The 25,985-nt window shown below is 55.2% G+C and overlaps 1 protein-coding gene across 1 annotated transcript; it reads right to left on the reverse strand.

Annotated features, from left to right (window-relative positions):
• Position 1: 1 nt before the first annotated feature.
• Positions 2 to 24,376, reverse strand: WNT10A (Wnt family member 10A). Its single transcript, XM_022568311.3, has 4 exons — positions 23,785 to 24,376; positions 22,459 to 22,721; positions 16,236 to 16,615; positions 2 to 13,780 (listed from the first exon to the last, which is right to left on the reverse strand). Exons 1-4 carry the CDS (start codon positions 23,895 to 23,897, stop codon positions 13,283 to 13,285), a joined length of 1,254 nt encoding a protein of 417 aa, XP_022424019.1. The 5' UTR covers positions 23,898 to 24,376; the 3' UTR covers positions 2 to 13,282.
• Positions 24,377 to 25,985: the final 1,609 nt, after the last annotated feature.

A 25,985-nucleotide genomic window follows, 5' to 3' on the forward strand; every position in this document is an offset into this window, starting at 1 on the left:
AACCTGTTAGTCCCGCCAGGTCTCGCGATATTGCTTCTTCTCGCCGGCCGAGCCGACTCGGATATCCGACCTCGTAGGTCTGCAGGCGGTGACCCGTTTTGGATGTCCTTTGGGATGCAGGCTCTTCGCCCGGCCCGTTTTCTACCAGCACGAACGGGTCTATAAAGGCCCACCGGCTCATTTAAGTCCACCGGGCCCTAATGGTTCAGATAACGGGCGTCAGGGATTCGCCTTCCACCCCGTGCCCATGCCTGACTGTGGCTCTGGTCGAGTTTTGCAAAAATATTAATGACTGCCTGTTCTAGGCGTTCACTAGAATGTGATTTTTACCCTCATTATACAGATGGGGAAACTGAGGCTTAAAAGTGAAGGAACCGGCCGAGGGTCACAGAAAAGGATGCGACCAAAATTTGAACCCAGTCTGACTCCAGCTCTAAAGCCTCGTGGCAGAACGATTTGTGAACAGATCATTCCTCCCCCTAGATTCCTAGAGGAGAGCGTAGCTCAGTGAAAAGTGTCCCAGCTTTGGGTTCACACAGACTCAGGTTCATACGAAAATCTAGACACTTCCTTGCTATGTGACCTTGAGCAACTTGGTTAACCTTTCTGAGGCTCTTTCACTGATAGATGCGGGTAATGATACTTCATGGGATTATTGTGAGTGGTCTGTATGTTCAGGGCCTACTCCAAAGTAAGCACTCAATAGGTGGAAGCTACTGCTATTAATAATTCTTTTTATCCCCTTACATGTTGTACAGTGTTCAATGCTTAGGAGATAATAAATAAACCATAAGTGAAAGAGTGAATGAGTGGAGGGAGAAATGAAATAAGTCTGGCCAGGTACCAGGTGGTCCTTGCCTCCAGCTCACTAATCTCTTACCCCCTTAGCTGATGTGGCTGCACTTCAAAGGGCTTGAAGTGGGAAATGACTGCTTATCTTCCATACAGGTGTGCGTGTGTGCGTGTGTTTTAACTTGTTATTGAAGTAAGATACAGGAAAGCACACAAATCTTAAGTGCACTCAAGTTTTCTTTTTTGTTTTTTTGTTTTTTGCGGTACACGGGCCTCTCACTGTTGTGGCCTCTCCCATTGCAGAGCACAGGCTCCAGACGCGCAGGCTCAGTGGCCATGGCTCACGGGCCCAGCCGCTCCGCAGCATATGGGATCTTCCCGGACCGGGGCACGAACCCGGGTCCCCTGCATCGGCAGGCAGACTCTCAACCATTGTGCCACCAGGGAAGCCCGCACTCAAGTTTTTATAAAATGAGCATGCTGGTGTAACCAGCCCCTTGACGAAGAAGCAAAACATTACCAGCTCTCAGAATCCCCCTCATGTTTCCTTCTAGTCACTACTTCCCCTGCAGGGGTAACCACTGTTCTGCCTTCCAGCAGAAATTAGTTTTCCCTGTTTTTGCACAGGATGCAACTGAAATCATATAGTGGACCCCTGTGCCCATGACCTCCTGGCATGCCTCTCCCTCTCTGAGGTAGAAAATGATATTCTGCTGCTGCTTCTTCTCAAGAGGGTTCCAGTGGTAGAGATATGTGTACCCCTGGTAGTCCCTGTCTTTGCCATTATACCCCAGATCTTTCCTTCACAAGGAAGACCCTGGGAGAGTGGGAGATGGGGATACACTGAGCCACGAGATGGTCGTATCCAGCCTCACACCATTCCAAATAACAGTCTTCCCTCTTCTCTGTTCGATGCACCCTTTCCCCCCCTCCACTGAAACCCCTTTCTCACTCAGGGTGATGCACTCTCGGAGATTCTGCTGTTCTTCCCTGTGGTATGGGGTCCACCACAGTCCCTGGCCCACTAGACATGTCTGTTCATCCCCAAACCCAAATTGTGGGCATGGTTTCCTTCTCTTCCAAATGTCATATAGGTTAAGGGACCTGGCTTAAGGGTTCTGGGTGTTCTGTCTCAAGGGGGCAGTGTTGCCTAATACCATGAGACAGCCCAGTCCCTAGCCCAGGCAAGAAACCCCATTACACAGATATTATCATCAAACCCGTGTTACAAATGAGGAGGGTAAGGCTTAAAGAAGTTTAAAGGATTTGTTCAAAACTGTATAGTTTGCAAGTGACAAGAATTAGACTTTGGGAATGCCATTTGATGCAGGTCTAGAAGGCTGGGTATCTCCTGAAGACCTCTATTCAATGAGACTGAAATGGACAAGTTGCATAGATATTTTACATATTTTCTACCTAGTACTCAGAAGAATTCCAGGAGACATGTGTTTTTATTTCCATATGGCAGATGCAGAAATTGAGATCCAGAGAAATTATTTTGTCCAAGGTCACAGGGATAGTGAGACTAAATTAAGATTCAACCCCTCTCAACCCCCTGAACCACACTAAGCAGAAGGTTTTTGACAAATGCAGATATGAGTGGTACATGGGATAGGAGAGTGGGGAAACATTCCAGAGAGAGCAAAGCATGTACCACAAAGGGCTGTTTTGATTCTCTATTATTGTGGAACAAACCACCCCCAATTTTAGTGGCTTAAAATAACAATTTATTATTAGCTTCACAGTCCTATGGGACACTCAGCTGGGCAGTTCTCGCTTGGGGTCTCTTATGCAACTGCAGTCAGGTGGAGGTTGGGGCTTTTTAAAATCACGTGTCTGGTATCTCATCTGAATTAGCTGAAACAGATGGGGACTAACCAGGAATTTCTCTCGCCACACAGCCTTTGCATGTGTTTGCTTAGATTTCCTCATAGCATGGTTGTCTCAGAGTAAATGGACCTCATACATGGTGACTGGCTTCCCCTAGAGTAAATATTCCAAGAGGCTGAGGCAGAAGCTGCAAGGCTTCTTTTTTTTTTTTTGGCTGCGTTGGGTCTTCGTTGCTGCACGCAGACTTTCTCTAGTTGTGGCGAGCGGGGGCTATTCTTCGTTGCAGTGCACGGGCTTCTCATTGCGGTGGCTTCTCTTGTTGCAGAGCATGGGCTCTAGAGTGCACGGGCTTCAGTAGTTGCAGCACGCGGTCTCAGTAGTTGTGGCTCGCGGGCTGTAGAGCACAGGCTCAGTAGTTGTGGTGCACGGGCTTAGTTGCTCCGTGGCATGTGGGGTCTTCCCGGACCAGGGCTCGAACCCGTGTCCCTTGCACTGGCAGGAGGATTCTTAACCACTGCACCACCAGGGAAACCTCTGCAAGACTTCTTATGCCCTGTCTTTGGGAGTCATGCAGTGTCACTTCCACAGCATGCTATCCATGAAGATGAATCACAGGCCGTCCCAGATTCAAGGGCAGGAGACAATACTTAGGTGTGACTATCAGGAAGAGTGGTTCAATAGGAACCATCTTTGGAGATCAGTTGCTACGAGGGGCTGAGGCAGGAAGGATCAGCTCAGGGGACTGCATATAATCCTGCTTCAGCGGAACATGTTGTACAACGGAGAAAAAACTAGAGGTGATGCTTTGTGGCAGATGGTGGAGAGCTTCAATGACATGCTCAGGAACCCGTATATGGGTACACACTGGGTTCTTAGGCTGCCCAGCATCTGAGCCTCCTTCCTGTGTTGGAGTATCGTCCTTAGTGGATGTCTTAATGAGACATCCCTTGACCCCTGGCAGGAATGTCACAGAACTATGACCTCAACAGTGTGCCAAATTGATGATCCCACTCAGGACTCTGAATCTTCGGCAAGTGACCCCAGGAAGCAGATGACTGTTTATGATTCGAGGCAGCACCAGTCAGGTCTCAGGGTGGTGGTGGCCTTGTGAGAGACAGCCCAGAGCCCAGAGGAAGCAGCCCCCTAATCAGGCTGCTCCTGAGCAAGAGCTGAATAAGGTTCTGACGGCCTAGCTTCTCTTGATTCCTGCCCAGTTCCTGAGACTGATTCTTGAGGCTTCCTGTCAATTCTGTGAGCTGCCTGGTATCATTCCAGTACATTCCTCTTCTACCTAAGTGAACCAGCGTCCATTTCTACTGTTTGCAATTAAGAGCCCTATTTGGTACAAAGACCCATTGAAAGCTTCAGCCAGAGGACATGACATGATCAGAGCACTTTAGGGGAGAGAAAAATGGAAAAATCTGACAGAGGTGGACTGAGGAGGCCAGTTGGGAGGCCGTTGTGACATTTGAGTGTGTGATGAGCTATGATATTGACAGCGCCGATGAAGTGAGTGAATGGGCAGGTTTTGGCCACTCATGGAATATGGAAAAGAAAGGAGAGGGAAAAGTCCAAGTTGACAGGAGTTTTGAGCCTTAGTAACTAGGAAAATGATGATGTTACAAAGAGAAGAAGCAAGCCAGGGAGAACTAGTTTGAGGGGGAAATCATTCATTCATTCATTTAACAAACACAGAGTGCCTCCTCTATGTCAGGCACTGTTCTAGGCGTTAAGAAGACATCAGTGAACAAAACAAAATTTCATTCCTTATATTAACAAATACGTACATGAGATCATGAAACTGCCTTGATAAAGCTTTAGTTTGTGGTGCCACAGACACATGGCAAAACATGTTTAGCTGGCAGCCGGAACTTCAGAAAAGATCCTACAAAGGAAGACTGGGCCTAAAGACAGATTGGTAGTCATTCTCAAAGACATTTCATTCATTCATTCACTTACATCTATTGAGTACCTACTATGTACTCAGTACCATTCTTGCCATAGAAAGCGAGTGGAGGGGGGAGAGAGAGAGAGTCTCAGCTCTCACAGAATTTCCATTATAGAGCATAGAGGCAGACAGTAAACAAATACACAAATACATCAAATATGTGATGTATACTCTGAAGAAAAATAAAGGAAGGTAAAGGTAAGAGAAGTTCTGCTCTTTTAGATAGGATGCTCTGTAAAGGCCCCTTATGGTTTTTGTTTTTCTTTTTTTGCGTTACGCGGGCCTCTCACTGTTGTGGCCTCTCCCGTTGCAGAGAACAGGCTCCGGACGCGCAGGCTCAGCGGCCATGGCTCATGGGCCCAGCCGCTCTGCGGCATGTGGGATCTTCCTGGACCGGGGCACGAACCCGTGTCCCCTGCATCGGCAGGCGGACTCTCAAGCACTGCGCCACCAGGGAAGCCCAAGGCCCTTCTTGGAAAGAGATGTTTGAGTCAAGTCCTGAATGCAGGGGGCAACATCCATGTAGTTTTCTAGAGGAAACATATTTCAGGCAGAGAGAATAATGAGTGCAAAGATACTGAGGTTGGACAATTTGTTTTGTTCAAAGAACTTCTAGGAGGTCAGTGTGGCTAAAGCAAAATGGATGAGGGCAGAGTAGAAGGAGGGCAGAAGTAGAGGTGCAGGTGGTAGGGAGCAGATCTTGTAAGGCCCTGTCGTTATAAGTACTTTGGCTCTTGTTCTGAGTGAAATAGGAAGAGTTTGGACAATTTTGAGCAGAGGAGGTGCACTCCATGATTAATACTTCAAAAGGATCACTCTGGTTGCTGTGTATAGAGTATACTGGTAGTTTGTAAGGGCAGAAGCAGGGAGATCAACTAAGAGATAATTGCAGTCATTCAAGGCAAGAGACCATGGTCTCTTGTACCATGATGGCAATGACGGAGGAGATGACATGTGACCAAACTCTAGATATAAACTGAAGGAGAACCAGCAAGATCTGCTGATGGGTTGGATGTGAGGCGTCAGAGAAATAAAGGAGTCCAGTGCCTCCAGAATTTTCAACAGGAAGATCCTTTGGCATTTACCGAATAGGAAAGATTGAGAATTATTTCTAAGCCTCAAGAGAGTAAAATTGTTTCCAGCCTTCCTGCCTACCCGCCTTTCTGAACTAGTTTTTCTGGCTGAAAAGCCATGATGTGGGGCTAACAAAGGGAAGCATCCATGTGGGGGCAGAGTGGACATTAGGCTGTCATAGGTTATCAAGGCCAAGATGTGAGAAGAGGATGTCTGCAAGGGGAGTGGAGGGGGCAGCAGCAGCAGTCAGGAACATGTTACTTACAAAGGGATTACTCCAACAAGAAGGGAGAAGGAAGTTACACAAATAAAAAGGGAGAAAATTAGAATAAATCCTAGAGTGTTGGATGGGAATTGAAGGCATTGTGTGAACACATGGTTTTCTACATACTTTGATAAATGATAGATAGATAGATAATGTGTGTTTAATCATACACAAATTTCCTAGCACTCTCCATAAAAGGCCCGGAAGCAGTGATATCCCAAGAACAATGAGCACACCTGGCACCCAGATCTTGATTTCTAAATACCATTCTCTACTGAAAGAAACAAAGTCCCTTGGAGAAATGGCTGATTACAGGACTTGAGCAGAGAAAGTACAAGATGAGCCCTGAACATCTTGTTGTGCCAGGAAGTAAGGAAGCACTCAAAGAACTGTGGTGACAGAAGCCAGCCTGGCAGCTGGCCGAGTCTGGGAAATTCTAAGCATCAGAATAAATAATGAAGCAATGAGTGAAACACTCAAATCTGTAATATTGCTGCATAAAGCCGTATAGCCTGAATCTAATCATGAGGAAACAACAGATAAACCCAAGTTGAGGGACATTCTACAATGTAATAGGTCTGTAGCCTTCTAAATCATCCTGGTCATAAAAGTAAAGGAAATCTTAGGAACTGTCTCAGACTGAAGGAGACTGGAAAGACATGACAACTAAATGCAATGAATAATTCTGGACTGGATCTTTTCATCATTAGGCCAATTGATGAAAGTTCAGTAAGGTCTGGGAGTTAGACAGTATTAATGTATCAATGTTAATTTCCTGATTGTGAGCATTGTATTAGGTTATGTAGGAGAATATACACTAAAGTATATACATTAAAGTATTAGGGGTGATGAGGCATTTTGTAGGCAATTTATTCTCAAGTTCAGGGAAGGGGAAAGTTCTTTGTACTATTGTTGTAACTTTTCTGTTACACCAAATAAAAAGAAAAAAGAGAAGAAAAGAGTGAATGGAATCCCTGAGGCAGTGGAGAATGAGAGAACTAGGCAGGGCAACATCAAACACGTGGACTAAAGGATTGAATATGTCTAAGGGGAGGACATTTAATGAAGTGTAGTGCTGCAAAGAGACCAAAGAGGATCAAGACTGAGAAAAAGGTATTAAAATTATTTTCTATATTGTTAATCATGACAGCATCTTTATACACACGCAGTACAATAAATCAGCGGTTCCATTCGCAACAATACTGGATATGCATGTGGATTTGAGGACCCTCTAACAACTTCTCAGTTCCCTAGGCCCTGAAGTTCAGAGGTTGGAAGCCTGCTTTCCCTACAAAGTTTTATGATTTTAAAAAGAAAATCCCAATGACATAACCATATTAGCTCTTGTCAGGAGGTCTCCCTAATTCCTACTTTTAAAGGGTTCTTTTTAAAATTTAATGTATTCTAATGATGTAATTCGATTCTCACATTTTGGGCAAAAATATTCTGGATATGGAATTTTTATTGTGCCGAAGTATTACATGTTCATTATAGATAAACGAAAAATGTAGATAAAATAGAGACAAATTTTAAATCACCTATAATTCCATCATCCAAAAAATGATTTCTGTTAGCGTTTTACTGCTTACTTTAGACTTTAAAAATGCAAATGACATCTATAATTTTTGTTGCGATAAAGGAGGGATCCTTCCCTGTGCTATTTTGTACCTTGCACACACACGCCCCCCCCCCATAAAGAGCAAACACTCAGTCTCAGTACCTAAATATACTTCAAACCACCTCATTTTTAAGGGCACTGCGAGGAATCCCATTGAACAGATGGGCGGCGATTTATGTAATCATGTTCCTATTTGCGGACTTTCACATTGGGCTCCAAGAGATCGCACCTCAGTACTTGCCCTCGAAGCCTGGACGACTAGAGAGGATGGGAGGTTGGGGGACAGTTAGGTCGCCGGACAAGGTTTTGAGCACGCAAAGACCGAGGAAAGAGAGTCAGAGAGGCCGCGGCCGGCAAAGAGCAAAGGGCCCAAAAAGTCGGATTTGGGAGCGACGTGAGGCAGAGGGTGGGGTGTAACCAACGGCAAGGGGCGCCAAATGGGTGGAACCCCAATTCCTTGGAACTGGGGCGATACCCCAGACCGGCGGCGGCAGCTGGAGATCCAGGCCGGAAAGCTGGTGCGCCGCGGCTCCGCACCAACAGAGGGCGCTGGGTCCACAGCAGTTCGAAGTGGGCGGGTCCCAGCTGCCGGCCAGATGTGGGAAGCTGGACCACGGGAGACTTGAGCTCTACCCTAGCCACTGCAGACCGGTGGGCGAGGGGAGAGGGAAGAAGGGATGGCAGGGGGCAAAGGTGGTGGCAGAATACCCGACGTCGCTGCCCCGCAGGCTCCCGGACTGCCTTGCATTGTGGGGTAGAAGTGCGGGAGCCTCTTGCCCAGCGGGGGCGCCGTTTTCCGATTCCCAGAAAAGTGCGATACCGGCTGTCAGCCGCCCTGGGGCTAGCTCAGCACAACAGAGCCGGGTCCACCGGGCGGGACATTGGGCCAGGAGAGACCCACGCGATCGTCTGCGGCGGGAAAGAGACCTGGCCTTGAGGGCTTTGAACTCTTGCGTTCACACACACACACACACACACACACACACACACCACACACATCCTCCCTGCGCTCTTTCTGCCCTGGGTACAGTGTGCATTCGAGGAGGGAGGAACTGAGGCAGCGCAGGACTGAGCACCGAGTAGACCCTCCTCCCCGTATTGTCTGGAGCGGAGACTTTGGGCTAGAGGGCCGCAGCCCGAAGCGCCAGTGAAGGACCCCTGGCTGGGGACTACCCCAGGGACCCCGCCGCCTGGACCTGCTGAGGGCCCCACCCCGGCCGCTTCCTGGACTCCGGAGTAACCAGCCGCTGCGCGCATGCTGTAATTGACGGTGCAGCCCTGCCGGGCCGAGGACCCGCGGGCGGCGCAGCGGAGGGCGAGGGGCTTAATTGCAGGGCTTCGGGTCGCAGTCTGGGATGCAGCTCCGCTTGCGGGGGGAGGGGATGGACACTTAGCTCGGCGAACCAGACCTCGGAGGAAGCCAAAAGACCTTCGGGGTCGGTAGTTCGGATCCCTTCCCCAGAAACGGGGTTTAGGGGCTTGAACCCCAGCGAGAGTGAGGGGGGAGGACCGGGACATCTCCGGAGATCTGGGGGTGGCGGGGGCAGATTCCAAACTCCCCATCCCAACCCCAGAAGCCCTGGAGCGTCTTGTCCGAGACTCCTCCCTCGTTCTGACCCTCTCGCCTCCCCTTTCTACCGCCCCCATCACCCCCCTTCTCGTATCCCCGGGGCGCTCCCACCCTGGGGAAGAATGTGCCCTCCTAGCGCACCCTTGCCATGGTAACGGCACACCCCCACCCCCGCGCACCGCAGCGGCCCGGCCTGGCCCGGAGGGCTGCGAGAAAAGGGGGGTGGGGTGGGCGCCTCCCAGCCCTGCGGACACACCTCAACTGCCCTGGTTGCCACAGCAACCGGAGGTGTTTGGAAGTGCGCAGCCGCGAAGTGGCAAAGGGCTCTCCACGATCCCGCACCCCTCTAATCCACCAGCAGAGGACCGTGGCTCCTGGGAAGGACTGCCACCCCCCAACTTCAAGGACAAAGTCCAGAGAGGGATCACGGGGCGTCTCAGTTTCCACGCAGGGCAAGCCTAGGGAACAAAGGCAGCCGGAGGGCCCCAAAGAGCCTGGAACTTGAAAAGGGATCCCCTGCGCCAGCCCGTCCCCCTCCCCCCGCAGAGCCCGAGGGGGGCGCTGGCAGCAGGAAGCCAGGGAAGGGCCCGGAGGCGCGCAGGCCCCACAGCAGAGCGGTGATTACAGGGACCTGTCCCTCCCGCCCCGGCTCCCACTCTCATTAAGTCATTTTTTCCCCTGTTGGAAAGTCCCCGTGCCTTGAGCGCAGGAGTTGGGGCGACCGCAGGCAGCTGCCGGCAACCACATGAGAAGGGGGGGTGGGAGGGGTGGAGGGAGGCCGCGACTAGGGCCTGGCCAAGCTCCAACGTGGAAGGCCCCCTGCCGGGGGCTAGCTGGGGGCGCATTAATTCGGAGGAAGGCGAGGGAGGGCCGGGATGCCCCTGACCTCGTTTCTTACCCACCTGGCCCTCCTACAGCTGCCGAGGCCTCTCCCTTTGCCTCTCCCTTCCTCTTTTTTCTGACCCTGGGACCTTGGGCGACAAAAAAGCAGGATGCCTGGGTTCTGATCCCCACTCCAGTCTGGCTGCCTCTCCCTGACCTTTAACCCACCACTGCCTGCTGATCTATCCACCACCTCATTCTCTCTTACTTCCCTCCCTTCTTCCCTTTGGGACCATCCAGGCTCCATGCTATTTTTTCCTCCTGCAAGGAGTTGGCCCAATGTCCATCAAGGTGAAAGGTGTTGGGGGTGGGGATGGCTTCCTCCCTCTCTGAGTTAAGTCTGGTCCACCCTCTATTCTTATTTCCAAATCTGAACCTTGGTCCTCTCCTAGCTCTTGGCAAGTTCTTCCTCCTGTTTACTTCCACCGTCCCCCTTTATTTCAGCCCATTTCCCCTATTTCCAACCAGCACATTGATTTCTGCCTCACTCGTAGCCAGAGTGCATAAACCCAGGGCCTCTTGGGCCCCATTTTCCCACCCCTTATCACCTCCATATCTCCCTTTAGGGTCAACCAAATCCCATACACCCCTTTTCAAATGTGGGGTTCAGCTTTGGTCCAGACTCTAGTCAGCTTCAGGCCCAGAGAAAGGATGGGGGTGGGCAACACCCTATTTGTTCCTTCTCCAACTTTTCCTCTCTCCCTTTACAGGTAAAGCTAGCATGTATCAGATCACCATGATTGGACTTGACTGGGATATGTCCCCCACAGCCTGGTGTCCAGTCCCCTGTCCCACCCCATGGCCCACCCCTCCCTCTAGAGGCAGCTGCTCTGCAGTGTTACAGCTCCTACCTCCTTATCCCAGCCCTCATCCGGTGTCTCTCATCTTCAGTCTCTCCTCCCCCAACTCTGTCCTCTTAAAGCCTGGAAGGCAGAGGAGGCTGAAGCCACAGCTAACGCTGTAGTGGACACTGCTGGGGGCTGGGCAGGGGGTGGGAGTACCCCCCCAGGCCTTCATTGCCCCTCCCTTCCCTCCTACCCTGAATGGGAGGGAGGGAGGAGGCAGCGAACCCAGCCCCCAAAGCTTTCTCCTGGGTGAACAAGAGGAAAGGAATGAAGCAGGTGTGTCTGGCTGCTCCTGCCCACCCCTCCTCCTGGGGGACTCTCACCCGCCTGCCTGTGGTACTGTCTTTAGGGGGATGGGGAGAGAAACCCTGTCCTCTACAGAGGCAGCAGAACTGAGCATGTGAAATGTCCTGCTGCCTTAGTCATGTCTGAGAGCTGCTGGGATGCAGGAGTTGGAGGGAAGGGAGCTGAGGGCAAGCGCGTGAGGGCAAGTCTCCCAGGTGGTGGGCCTGCAGGCGTGCATCACCATGAGAGCCTCCTTTCCTTCTCAGCCCTACCCAGGGGTAGGGAGACGTGGGTCAGGGCCAGGGAAGTATGGAGATGCAGGTAGGCTGGCAACTGGGAAAAGGAATAAGACTTCATCCTTGGATGGTTCATCGAGAAGGGTGCCACTCTGGGGTGAACTGAGGCAGGCACAGGACTCTCCACTGTGAGCAGCAGGGGGCCTGGATGAAGTTGGTGAAGTGTTCTTTCCCCGAGAACTTGACCCCACCTCCCTCTCCACTGCCTCCTCCTTGAGGGTCTGTTCCAGAAAAACATCAGATCTGAGAGCCAAGGAGAGCGCAATGCTGGACCCAGGCCGCCAGCTTAGCAGTGTTCTTATGGGGGTGTGGAGGGGGGGCTGGCCAACCTGCCAAGGGACATCCTGAGCTGGGGATCTGGGGGCACAAGAGACCCAGGAAGGATATCCCCCCACCCCCAGCCTTACTTACATACCCTGCCTCCCCTGCCTGGACTCGGAGAGACCAGAATCCAGACAGCGAGTCTCCTGGCCCTCCCCTGCCACCCTTCTCCAGGCCGCACCTCCTAGCCCCACCTGCTCCCTGGGGCGCTGGGCTGGCTGGGTTGAGCTGGGTCTTGCCCAGGATTACTCCTCTCAGAGTACCTCCTGTCTCTGCCGACGGGTGCTACTGGCCGACACTCGTCCTGGCTTGTGGCAGAGGGAGGGCTCAGGCACAAGGTGGACAGCTAGAGCTCTGGCATCCAGGGCTCCTGATCCAGCTCCTTGCCAACTACCCCACTGCCTCCATCTAGCCCAGGCCTCATCTCTGGTTTGGAAGATGGCTGCAGTCTCCTAACTGGCCGCCTGCTGTCAACTTGTCCCCTGCCTTTCAGTTCCCCAGACAGCAAGCAGTGTGGGAATCAGACCATGACATTTGCCTGCCTAAGACCCTCTGAAGGTTCCCATTCCTCTTACATAAAATCCCTTACCTTGGCCTGGAAGGATGCATAATGTGACCATTCCCCATCCCCCACCCCCCTCCAGCAGCTCCTCTGCTGTTAATCTGTCCCTTGATTTCTTCACTCCAATCACACTGGCCTCTTTGCTGCTCCTCCTGAGATCTTTCTGTCCTCAGAGCTTTTGCATTCACATGGCCTCTGCCTGAAAAGCCCTTACCCTCAATTTGTGCATGGCTCTCCTCCTCATGCAGTCTCAGCATGAGGTCTTCCCCAACCAGTAGCTTTATCTAGAGGGGCCCCACTCCCCACAAATCACTCTACATCCAGCACTTTGCTTTATTTTCTTCACAGCACGTAGCATTGTCTGAAATGACCTTGTTTGTGTGTTTTCTTGTTTACTGTTCATCTTCCCCAGCCTGAATGTAAACTCCAAGAGAGCAGGTCTTATATCTCGCATTCACATCTGTATCCCCAGCACCTCTCGTCCCCCACAGAGTGCCAGGCCACAAAGAGTGCAAAAATAAATATTTGTTAAATGATGAGGGACAGAGGCCAGTGGGGGAGGGTGTCTGAGGCCTCCGCAGAATCACTTCAGCTCAGTGATGTCCATTTCTTCTTTTTAATCCTCCTCCCCCTCCCCATCAGCTTCCATTCATTCCCTCCCGCTCCAGGGGTAGGGGTGAAGAGATGAAAGGAGGCAGGCCCAGAGGATGCCTGGCTGACACTGCCCTAGAGTGTGGGGCAACCGCCAGCCCAACGGAACTGTCTGAGCTTGGGTCAGAGACCCGGGAGGCAAACCGGTCCTGGAGGCCACAGAAGTGAGCAGGGGGTCTGAGCGGTCCTGAACTGTCCCGTGATTGCAGTCTTGACGACCTCAGAGCTGGGAGGTTCCTGTAAGATTTTGTGGTCCATCCTCCACTCCCAGGAGCCAAGGCGACGCTGCTCGGCCAACATCGCAAGCCGCAGAGGACCAGGCACAGGGAGGCGAGCCGTCCGCTCACTTGCACACGCTGACCCACTCGGTGATGCGGCACTCCTCGCAGACCACGAAGCAGCACCAGTGGAAGCGGCAGTGGCAGCGCTCGCTGCGCGTCTGGCGTAGGATGTTGTGGCCGCGGCCGCAGCACATGCCGCCGCAGCCGTCCGGGCCCGCGCTGCTCTTGTTGCACAGGCGGCCCACGGTGCCCGCCGAGTCCAGGCGCGGCTCGCGCTCGCAGAAGTCGGGCGACTTCTCGAAGTAGACCAGGTCGGCGGTGCCGGCGCGGCGCCGAGGCCCCGGAATGTCCGGGGCTGGCGAGGGTGGCCCCGCGGGGCCCGGCTCCAGCTGGCCGCCGTTGCGGTTGTGCGGCCGGATGAGCGTGGCGCGGTGGAAGCGGCTACGTAGCAGTGCCCCTACAGCGCGGAACTCCGGCGTCACCTGCCAGCACGTCTTGAGCTGGCAGCTGCCTGACGTGCCGTGGCACTTGCACTTCCGCCGCATATTCTCCATCACCGCCTGCAGAGGGAGGCACGGGGAGGGGTGACGCCCGCGGCCAGCCCCACTGGCCTCCTCCCGTCGCAGACACCGGCCCTCGAGACTCTCAGAGGCTCTGGAAACCAACCCCCATTGAACAGAGGCAAAAGCTGAGGCCCCAAGTGGGTGGGTGGGTGGCACAGCTCCTAAACCAGGCGGCCAGGAGAAGAGTTCTGCCTACCTTTCTGCTGCTCTCGCATCCACCTCCCACCCGGCCAGATCCTGGGGGAATTCCCTCCTTCCTGCTTCCCCTCCTCTCCCCCCACCCCCCGCCTTTCCCAGCAGCTGCAGGGGGGCCCTTGGGGCTCTAGGCTCTTGCTTCCTGAGGGGGGACCCCAGATCCTCAGGGAAATTCCCTCTCCTTCCAACCCTCAGGACCAGGAGCTGGGGTGTGCTGGCCCCAGTACATCCCAGCCCCAAAGCCTCTGGCCTCACTCCAGGCAGTGAGCGGAGGCTGTGGGGAGGCTGAAAAAGCATCTTAACTCCTCTGGGCCCTGCAGCACTTTTCAGGGAGCCTAAGGAGAGGGGCCAGGGGCTGGGGAGACACCCCCTCCTCCCCCTCCCCCCCGCCCCCTCCCATTCTCCCATTCTACTGGCTGGCACTTACTCTGCCCAGTGCTGAGTGCCACCATTCCTCCTGGGAAACAGTGAGCACCAACAGGGACCAACGGCCCTACCTGAGTACAGAACCAAAGTACGGAACCCAAAGAGCCAGACCCCCAGGGCAATGAAAGCGGAGAGAGTTTCCCAGGCCTCCAAGGGAGCTAGTTACAGGAATACAACCTACCCAGCCCCTGCCCAGCTCTCAGGCTGCTCTCCTGAACCTCCTCCCAAAGAGCGCCTTCACATTATCCTCACCAGAGACCCCAGAGGAAATTGGCCACATCCTCCTCCCCCCGCTGTCCCCCCACTCCAAAAAATGATCTGGGTCCCCCAAACCTGGGCAGCAGGGCCATAAGAGAGGGACCCCATTCCTCCAAGTCTTAAAGGGCTCTGCAGCTTGTATGTGCAGCCTGTGGTGTCAGCACCACGTGGAAAGCAGCCCAGTGCCTCCCCTGGCCAACAGCTCCAGAACATCTGCTTCCCACAGGCAGCAGCCATTAATTAACCAGTTTAACAAGGAGGAGGAGGCACTGCTGGTATGGGCTAGGATAGTATCAAAGCTTGGGAAAAGAGCTGCACGGACCGGACAGGACTGGGTGGGAGCTGGACGTGACCTGAGGGTGGGTATGCCTCAGTTTACATCACCCCTCGGTCATGATGGAAGAGCTGAATCAGCTCCAGTCTTTGTGGAAGAAGAAGGTGAACTGGCCTGGGCTGAGAAGCCAGGAGAAAGGGGAGTGAGATGGAGAAAGTACCAGCTAGAGTGAGGGGAAGCCAGAGACAAGGCCTGAGCAGGCTGGGCAGGGCCAAGAGAAGGGACGGGGTGGAATAGCCAGGGAAAGAGGGTGCTGAGTCACCATGAGGGCCAGAGAGGCAACTTAGTGTAGACTACACTATAGAACAAACGGGCTCAGGGCTTAACTGCCTGGGGATGAATCCTGCCTCTGCCACTTTCTCACTTGTTGCATCACCTTCCTCAAGCTTCTTAGTCTATCTGTGCCTCACTTTCCGTATCTGAACATGAGGCTAATAATAGAACCCTCATGGATAGGTGTAAGGGTGAAATAGGATGTAGTAAAATGCTCCAGGCAGTGCCTAACACAGAGTAAGCACTCAATAAATTAAATGCAGGATATTATTACTTCCCCTTTCTTTCTTTCCTCCCTCCCTCCCTTCCTTCCTTCCTTCCTCTCCTCCTCCTCTTCTTCTTCCTCTCCCTCTCCCTCTCCTTCTTCTTCTTCTCTCTCTCTCTTAAATAAATGACCTTTGAGGTAGTATGAACATTGGGGGGTGGGGGGGGAGAAAGGAGGATGACAACATAACACAGTACCACAGTGGCCCCTAGGGATCTCCCTTTGCAGGAATCCCTCTTTCTGCACAGAAAGCCTGGGAGAGGAGGGGGGTCCCGGCATAGGAAAGCACCGAATCATGGAACATTTGTGCTGGGGAGCCTTATGGATGATGCAGTCCAACCTTCTCATTTTACAGGGGGAGAGACAGACTTGCAAAGCTGGGCCTAGACTCTGAGGTCCTGACCGCAGCCCAGAGCTCTCCCCACTTCTCACAGCAGGAGACGGGAGAAGCAGGCTGCTCCGTGGAAGGGGAGCTCTCCCGGGGCAGGGGTTGTTTTACCCCCATATTCCCGGGCCTAGGCCAGCGCCTAGCACACAGTAGTTATCCAAAACACATCTGATGACTGAATTACGAGGGGGCAATGAGAACGTTGCTGAATTAGGGAGAGTGGTGTGGTCCCCAGAGGAGACATATGCCTGGGGGAGGGGAGGGGCCCTAGGCAGAGGGGTCTGGAGCAGGCCCAGAGGGATGGGGTTCTCACCTGCCTCCCCACTCGGTTGTTGTGGAGCCTCATGCGCGCATGGATGTCTCTGTGAGGCTCCCGGGAGTCCAGAAAGTCTTTAGAGAAGCGCTCTCCGAAACCCACGTCGGGGCTGCAGCCGCCCCACTCCCAGGAGTCCTGCAGGCCTGGGCTGGCAGGAGGCAGGGAAGGGTGCTCGGGAACTCCGTGGCTCAGGCCCTTACCGCGCTGCAGCGCTTCCAGCTGCAGGCGGTGCAACTTCCGACGGAAGGCCTCCTCGTCCCCGCGCCGGGACGCGTCGCAGCCACAGGCCCTCAGCTTGCCCAGGGCACAGGCGTTGGATACTGCGTGCACCACGCCAGCTGCCGAGATGGCGTAGGCGAAGGCACTCTCTCGGAAACCTGCGCAGAGAGACACAGGAAACAGCCTTTGAGGAGCCTCCACATCCCATCCCTCTGCCCTCCCTGCCCAACCTTCTTACCATACTGAGAGGAAGTAGAGGCCCAGTGTTGGGGGAGAATCTGGTACAAGGGCATAGATTCAAAGAGGGGCAGAAATCACACTGGAAGTTCTGCACACAATGGAGTGGGAGAGGTCTCTCCCACAGCCCTCCGTTTTGAACTCCTTTCCCTTGCTTCACCCTTAGCAAGTTCAGAATTGTGACTACATCTCTCCTGCTGGACAGAAAGTATCTAGTAAACATTAATTTTTTTTTAATCATCAGGGACTTAAGCTACTACCTCTCATGTGATATCTGCAATTTTAAGATAAGCCTGCAGAAAGAAGGCAAATTTTAACCTAAAAAATATTACCAGTGATGGAATTCAGGGCCCCAGGAGATGTTAATGGGCAGAAGGGTAAGTAAGAGGAGAAGGTGTCCTAAAGTTCCCGGCCCCAAGATTTCCTGCCTGCAGCCACCCCCTTAGGCCCATCAAAGAACACTATCTGATGGCCACATGTGAGAGGCAAACAAAAGAGCCAGCAGAATTTCCCCTTTGCCTGTCTGGACATCCCAGAAGGTCTCCTCAGAAAAGGGCATCGCCCAGCCACCAGCCACCGACCAGCTTGTGGTCGGTCGAGGTCAGCTGAAGAGGTTGGTTGAAGGATGCTGGAGGTGAGCCCACCGCCTGCTCAGGGTTAAGCACATAGTGGTGTTGAACACTGAGAAGGAACGGTTAGCTAAGGTAGATGCCTTCCTGAGATGCTTAGGGGTGCAAAGACTCCCTGATGAGCCACTCTCAGGAGTCCAGGACTTGTCTACACTGCTTTCCTCCTTGGTGTTCCCAAGCCTGAGCCATCCTCTGGGCCTGTGGCAGGGGGAGGCCTACTTGCGGAGAAGGGTCGGGCTCTGGGACCTGCAAGCTGCTTCTTCCTTATTCTGCATCTGAGAAAGGACTGGCGAGGGGCAGGTTCTGGTACCGGTCACTGACCAGCCTCTGAACCTGAGAGAGTTCAAGCAGTGGGAGAAACTAAGGGTAATAACAGCTCCCACACTAGGAGAAGAACCCACCTGTGCCATAGACACCTGTGGGGGAAGCCCAGAACCCATCTGGAGGCTGATGGCTTGTTAGAGGCCAGAGATTCAGAAAAACAAAACAAAACAAAATTGGGTCCTTCTACATCAGTTCCAAAGACTGGGAGGACTTGGAGGCCTCACTGATCCCAGAGAGCCAACCAGGAGAGATGCCCGAGGTCGCAGGAGTTATGGAGCTGGACACAGCCCCAGCTCTCCCAGGAGGCCTGGCCACCTTCTGCTGAAGGACATTGGCTCTGGGGAAGACAAGCTGCTGAGTAAGAAACCCAGGTAGCCCACTTCCCAGTCCTATGGCCCTGTCTATGCATGGCACCAGGAAAGAGCAAGATGCTGGTCCAGGGGAATGTGCTGGGCCAACCCAAACACCATTTTCCAGGCTCTGTTACATTCAAGGGCAGGCCTAGAGGAATCTGGAGAAAGCCCACAGCCTACAGAGAACACCCCTACCTACCCCAGGCAGCTAAAGACACCATCCTAATGGCCTCTGGCAGCTGTCACAGCCACTGAAGGAGTGACTGGGCAGGGCTTGTGTGGTCATCCTCTGATCCAAGCATTCAGGCCTCAGAGAAGTCCAGCCCATTGGGTCTGCCCCCCGCTCTTATTCAGGGCCCCAGTTTCGGTCCTGGCCCCGACTGTCTGGGGCAGATGCAGGCACTGTGCCATCTGGCCAGCTGGAGAGGGAGAGGGGAGGGGCCTTGGCCAGCTGGGCTGCCCGGAGCACTGGGGGTGGGGGGCTCCTTAAGACGCACGATTAGCCGCCCTGCCTTTGATCTGGGACAGGGGCTGCCAGCATCTACGTGGAGTCAGCTGCTGCGACAGGAAGAAGCCAACGGCCAGGAAGGGGCCGGGGGAGGAGGTTTGGAGGGCAGGGAAGCGTGGAAGAGAGAGGATTCCCAAGCCAGTGGGAGCTAGGAGGGGATAGAGAAGCTTGAGCCCTGCCCATTCAAGTCAAAGAGGGAGGAGAGGGGAGAGGTCTGGTCTCCATTCCCTCCGTGCAAATAATCTGTGCACAGATAATCTGTGCGTGCTCATGTGCCTGGGCTGGGGAGAGAGAGAGGGTTGTGTGCACGTGGGAACACTTAGGGGTGACACTGAATGTAGCCACATGTTTGCACAAACACGGGTAGGTGTTTGTGTGTGTGTGCGCGTGCATATCAGCTCCATTTCTTGGATTACTCCTCCATTGCACCAGTTCACCTCTGGGCACACGGTAGGAAATCATGGTGGCCTTGTAGCTTGGGAGGCAGTATGCAGGGGGTTGAGGGCATTCTCTAAAGACAGCTGGCCTGCATTTGAGTCCTGGCTCTACAGCTCACATACAAGCTGTGTGACTAATGGCAAGTTACCCAACCTCTCTTAGCTTCATTTGGAAATGAAGATAATGATAGGACCTACTGCATGGGGATTGTTTGAGGATACTAAAGTACAGATAAAGTGCTTTAGAACAGTGCCAAGCACACAGCAAGTACTTAATATGTTTTGGATAATTTATTGGGTGCCACTAGAATAATAGGACCTTAAGTAATCCTGGGATACAATTGCCTGTGCCTCAGTCTCCCCATCTGAGTACCACCACATACCCCAAGCCTGGAGACCTAGGCATAAAACAAAGACTCCCCGAGGATAAATGTAAAAGGGAGGTGGGAGATGAAAGAGCCAGGGCCTTGGAGAGCAGAGGATGGGCTCAAATTGTTGGGTTCCCCTGGGCTGGGAGCCTGGCTTACTGCAGTGCCGCAAGCCCCCTCTTTCCATCCATTCTCAGTGGGCCTGGGCCTTAGAGAGGGCAGTACCCAAATTTCATGATTGCTCCAGTACCCGCTGTGTGAGTCTACTCACTCCCCTCCACCAAGCCTCTCCCTGTCCTCTCATCCCCTCTCACTCCACTGCCCAAGCCCAGCCCAAAGTAGTCCCTTCCTCAAATGTCCCTCTGGTCCCTGCATCCTGAGTAAGAGATGGAGGGGTTCTCTAGTCCTCACAATGAAGAGCTCCCCTGTAGCTGTTGTTTGCCCAGCATCTCACCCATCGAGGCACCAACCCTGTGGATCCTCAGAACATAAAGCTGGGGATACCACTGCCCCTGGCACTTAGGTCATAGCTGCGCCTGGGCTGGGGGTCCTCTCACAGCTTATTTAGGACTGTTTCTAGCCCCGCTAGAGGCCCCTCTCTCTGCCTCTAGTGCCCCAACTCCCAGGGCCCAGCACCCTCACATCCCTCTCCTTGGTTGGGTAAAGCCCTATTGTATGTCCTGCTTCCCAAGCACCCACTCTAGGTGCTCAAGAACACTTCCATCTCCCTCTTATGTCAGAACTCCATCCCTTCAGCCCAGCCCACCTCAGGGAAGGTGTCAGGACAATTAGATGACAGTAACAGCATTCAGATGGAAGACCTGGGGGACCACCTCCTTCTAGCAGTCTCTGAATTTTAAACATGGCAGAGTGCACCTTTAAGAGAACCCCACTGGCAGCTTGGGTCAGAAGGGGGGTGGGCATCCTGATAGTCCACGTGGGGGAAACTGGGGTCACCTGACCCCATGATGGACAATCTGTGGCTTGAAAATAAGGGAGACTGGGGGAAGGATACAGTCCAGGGGCTGGTTACCACCAAGACAGGCCCCATGGGATTCAAATTTAGCTAGTCCTTGAGGTGATGGGCCAAGATGGACCCAAAAAATGATCCCACAAGTGTTGAGTGAGAGAGACACGGCAATGGTGGCCCCTGGAGGTGGGAGGTGGAGGGAGCGGAAATTTCTTTCCAGAAGCCCAGAGTCCCCTCTGAGGAATGAGAGGTAGAAATGAGGTGTTGCAATGTGGGGGGCAGGGGGCAGAAACCACAGAGGTAGGACGGTGTTCCGAGGCCAAAGGAAGGAGGCCAGCCTCCCTGCGGGAGCCCAGGAGCCACTGTCCCATCCCCTCCCGGCGCTGGGCGCCGCCCCGCGCCGGCTAGCCGTGGCAAGTCTCCCGCATCCACACCTCACCTCTCCCCACACCCGTCCCCCCAGCTCACCTCCCGCTTATTAAACTGCAGGTGAACCCTGGAGCATCTGGCACCGCGCCAACCCCGCGGGGTTCCAGCGCTCCGAACTCACCCTGAAGCTTCAAAGCCCCCCCCCCCCGTGTCCTGAGCAGAACCTGGAACAAGCTCGGAGCCCGAGCGCTGGAAAGAGAACCGGACTTCGGGGAGCGAGTGGGCTCGGACGCGCGGCGGTGGCGGCGAGCGCTGGCCCGGCCCGGCCGGGTCAGGAGAGATGCCGTGGCCTGTCACTTCGTGTCCGCGAGCGCGAGGGCAGCGGGGGCGACCGGGGCGGGGCGCCGGACCTGAGTTGGGCCGGCCGACCGGCGGGGGTCGCGGGGAGCCTCTCTGGGCAGACGGCTGGAGGGGCTCAGGGACTCAGGGGCTCAGGGGCGGGAGCGCCGGCCTGGGGAGGGGGGCGTCCTTTTTGAGAGGCGCGCGGCTGGGGCCGGGAGCCGTCTGCCGATGCCCGCGGGGATTAGTTCACGGCTGCATGCCGCCACACGCGTCGGGCTGGGCTCGGCCGGGGAGAAACAGCGCCCTGGGCGCGCGGGGGCGGGAGGAGGGAAAGCGCGCGGGGGCGGGGCGGGCGGCCGGGGGCGGGGCTGGGCTGGGCTGGGCTGGGGGAGGCTGGCGTGGCCCCTGACTTGGGGGCTCCGGGGATGAAAGGAGGGGTCCTGGTGGAAAGGGAAAGGCCCCTGACTCTGAGTTCTTTCTGAAGTTCGGGTACATTAGAATCTGACTCTCCCAGAAGCCTCTGGGCCCCAAGGCCACAGGGTACAGGGGTACCCCTCCTCCTCTACTGTCACCTGAGAATTGTACAAGTCGCAAGGAGCCAGGTCCCCACACTGTCCCACTCAAGCAGCTGAGGGGAGAGAGAGAGATACCCAGGAGACAGGACCCCCATCTTTCCCAAAAGACCTGAGTCAAGTCTAAGATACCAGGGCAGGAGGTGGGTGTGAGTGGAAATGAGTGACAAAACCTTCTGTCACCTCCAGCCCAAGCCACTCAAGGGATTGTAAGGGTAGACCCTGGGTCACCCAGAAGTCCAGGGAGGGGGACAGATAGTGGGCTGCAGCTTCTCTGAGCTGTGAGGGGAAGAGGAATTGGCAGGGCCGTCAGGCCTGCTGGGCAGGAGGCAGGCACACACCCAGTGCCTCTGATTTAGAGAGGATTTTCAGGGGTGGCAAGGATGACACAGAGGCTGGTGGTGTAACCCCACTGGGAAGAGCTTCTGCAGAAGTACAGTTTTACCTGCCCAGGCTTCCCTCAACTACACCATTTAGCAAAGTCCCTGACCCCTCTTCACGTTGATTCTGGGTACTTTATCACAGGCTTCCACTCTACACGGTGTTTACTAGGTAGAGGGTAAACTGAGGCAGGCAACAGATACGGATATTTCCTGGGCCTGAGATATGCAGCGTCAGTCTCAGGGCAGATAACCCAGGAGTTCAATTCTCAGGCATGAAACCTGCTGCCCTCATCCCACACAGCCCAGCCTGGAGCCACATCTACCCCATTAGTCTGACCCTCATGGACTTTCCCAGAGCAGAAAGAGGCAGGAGAGCAGCACGGCTGGCAGATGAGCACCTGGGGAGGTTGCCGGCTTGAGGGAGTGGGTTAAGGGACGGCTGGCAGATAGGTTCTGGAGTGGAAGTGCTGAGTGGGGTGGGCAGAAGGTCAAGGGTGAAGGGCAGCTACCTCTGCTGAAGATGGGACTCTCATAGGGGATCTTGTTTCGAGTCTCAAGACTAGAGCAGTTCCAGCGCTGGTCCCGGAACTGGTGCTGGCACTCATGGATGGCGATCTGGATGCCCTGGATGGCCGAGGCGGCCACGTCAGGGTGGCGCGCACACACCTCCATCTGCCGCTTGCTTAGGCCTGGCAATGTCAGGCACACTGTGTTAGCGTTGAGCACGGGCTCCTGGGGGAGGCGGAGGCCCAGAATATCATTGGGTGAAGACCTGCAGGCATGTGGGGTGGGGGTGGGGGTGGGTGAGTGTTTTCGGGGGCTGGGAGGGCCCCACCTAACTATACACACTCTGTCCCAAAGGCCATAATTCCTCTGTTCCCACCCCTGCTTTTGAAGGTTGAGCCCATCAGTATACCCCTAAACATTCTCCTTTCCTCGACCTTCTCACCAACATCCCCTCCAACACAACCCACCTAGCTGCACACCCACACAGATTACGTGCAAATGCACGCACGTCCGGTATGCCTGCGCACACAGTATTTCATAAGTACATCCCCAGGCATAGATGCTCTCATATGCAGTGTTCTCCGGGAGACCACTCCCAAACGGCGTGTTTCAGACAGTCACATTCATGCAGGCACACTTCTGCACACAATGAGGTGGACACACAGACGCAGGAACACTTACCCACATGCACACTTCATCAGACATAGTTATACACATAGACACAGACACTCACAAGTACACACACGTGTTCATCTTAACATACATTGATCCATGAGCCCTCGCATTCACACACATGTGCACACACAGACTGCTGTTTACAACACAGCGTGCTGGGCTCACTCGATCACAGACAGACGAACAGACACACACACACGTACACACACACACACACATACTGAGAACCCTTCTAGCTGCAATCTCTCACTGACCCCACCTGGGCTACCCTCATTTGGCCCCCAACCCCTGTCCCCACTTGGGGGCGATCTGCAAGGTGGAGCAGGGCAGTTTGAGTTTTACTCCTGGGGTGGGGGGTGCATTCCCCCAGCACGGCAGGGACTCCAGGTTGGCACTTGCTTCCCCCTAAACACACACCTCCCCTTCTAGCAGCCATCACTCTCCTGGGCACTGCCCTGTCTCCCTGGACTGCCCTTATTCTGTCACCAGTTCAACCCTCTCCTGTGAGAGTACTCTTTCATTGGTCACCAGCACTTTCCCGCGACACCGTCCCTCCCTCCTTCCAGGGTCCCCTGCCCCAGCAGGAGCTCAGACGCCCCTGTGGCTGAGGGTCCCAGCTCTCCAGGAGGGCGGGGCATAAGGTGAGGGCTCACCTGGGCAAGGCGGCAGCCAGCAGCAGTAGGAAGAAGAGGAGCGCGCAGAGCGCGGGCCGCGGCTGGGGCCGAGGTCGGAGCCGCAGCCAGGGGCAAGGGTGGGTGCTGCCCATCGCGCGCCGGCCGTGATGGGCCAGGAATGGGGGGCTCACAGCCCGGTGGGACCGGCGAGCCAGGGGCGACGGCGCATGATCCGCGGGGGTCGGGGCGGCTGCGACACACAGCTCCAACTCGGGTCACGGCTCCGGGAGCAGACGGTGCCCGCCTCCCCGCTCCATGGGGCAGCGCCCCCGGGCACCGCCCTCGGGGGGGTGGGGGCGGGCGGGCTCACCGGGCACCTCCTGGCACAGGGGTTCAGGGAATTTCCCGAGGGCGTCCTGAAACAACTCCCGGTGCCTCTCGAGGGTAAGGGGGGGCCCGGAGGTGCTGCGGGCGAGGGACGAGAGGCTGGGGTGCCGGGAAGCCCCCCCAGCACAGCGCGGTGAGCCTGCGCTTCCGAGGGCGTGCGAGGCGGGCGGGGGTGGGGGGGCGGCGCTGTCTGTGCCCGGCCCCACCGCCCAGTGAGTGAGTGACTGTCCCGGCTCGGGGAGCTCTGCCGCCTCCCTCCCCGCCCCCCCGCAGTGTGTCTCAGGGCTCTACCCCACGTGACGTCATGACGACGGGGCGAGGGGGGGCGGCTAGAGGCGTGTACTCGTCCCGAGGCCACTGTGTCCGCTCAGGATTCGGGGCGGGAGCGGCGGTGGGGAGGGTGGGGGCGAGGAGAGGTGTTGGGGTCTGTGCGATCAGGCACAGGGCGGTGCCAGTGAGCCGGCTCGCTGGTTTGTGTGCGAAGGTGCGTGTTACTGCGAGGTCTGTGCGCCTGGCTGAGCCGCAGCTGCTGGGGAGCCATTCCCCCCCAGTATACACACCTGCAGGGGCTGGGGGGGAGGGGCTGGCCCTCTGCTCGCCTCCCCCACCTCAGGAGGGACTTCCCAGGCTTGGCTGCCGAGGCAGGTGTGGGATCCTGCAAAGGGGTTTGGCAGCCTCTAGATCTTGCTCTTGTTCGCTGTGTGACCTACAACAGGTGCCTCCTGGACCCTGAGCCACCCGCTGCCTCTGTGAAATGAGGTTAATGAGGCCCAACCTCATCTAGTCAGTGAGCCAATGAAGGTAAAATTACTGGGACACCAGTGAATGCTTGTCTGGGAGCAGAGCACCCCGGGGTGGCACACCCTAGGAGGAGGGATTAGAGAGCCTTTTAATCCTAAAATTGTGTTTCAAGGTCATCTTATTATGTCCCCTTTTATTTCACAAGAAAATACTGAAGCTCAGAGAGGGTCATGACTTACTCAAGTTCTCACAGCAAGTTAGTGGAAGAGCTGGAACCAAACCCAGTGAGAGCACAGCAGCAGCGGCCCCAGCATTACGTACTGCTCGCCTGGGCCCTGCCTACAGATGCTCCAGGTCTTACCTTGGCCCTGCCAGCTGTACTTGGTCCTCTGAGAGCTCCCCAACACCAGCCTCCTGGCTCAGGCCCACTCCTCTCTGGGATCCCTTTCTGCCCTCACACCCCAGCTGAACACTGGGCTCACCTCAATATGGGATGCGTGTACTAGACTCAGGTAAGGGTCTGAGAGCCAGAGGGTTGGGGACAGAGGCTCCAGCTTCTGTTTCTGGTTCTAACCTGGGCCCTGATAGTGAAACCTACTCCCACTGTGGCCTTGACATCCTCCTCTGTAAAATGGGCACAAACCTCCCACTCTACACATACACCTCCCTCCCAACCTCACTGCCCCCTCTCTCTGAAGAGAGCCCCTCCTGGTTTAAGGATAAACTACCAGAGCCTCTGGGCTCTGAGACAAAAGGGGCCCCTTCCCGGGATTGCCCATCCCTGGGCAGTTGAAGGAGAGGGGTGGGGCCTTCCTTGTCCCCAGACTGTCAGGTGATGAGGGCGGCCTGATCAACAGCAGGCTGACGGCATACTCCCCCTCCTTTCCCCCATCTCTGCTGGCAACCACTGCAGCTGTCGGGAATTAAGGGCTTGAGGCTGCTGGGGGTGAGGGTGGGGCAGTGGGGGGAGCAGTCTGGCTGGACAGCAGGAAAACAGCCGGGGGGGGGCAGGAAGCAGTCTGCGTCAGCCAGAGCCTTGTTTGACCCCAGCCACCCCCTCCCCTCCCCACTCTCCCCCACCATGCTGCAGACACAGGGACGGCTTGGATCTA

The sequence above is a fragment of the Delphinapterus leucas genome, chromosome 8, assembly GCF_059928025.1.
Source record: "Delphinapterus leucas isolate spDelLeu-1000000601 "Yukka" chromosome 8, BTC_Dleu_Yukka2, whole genome shotgun sequence".
NCBI classification, from domain to species: domain Eukaryota; kingdom Metazoa; phylum Chordata; class Mammalia; order Artiodactyla; family Monodontidae; genus Delphinapterus; species Delphinapterus leucas.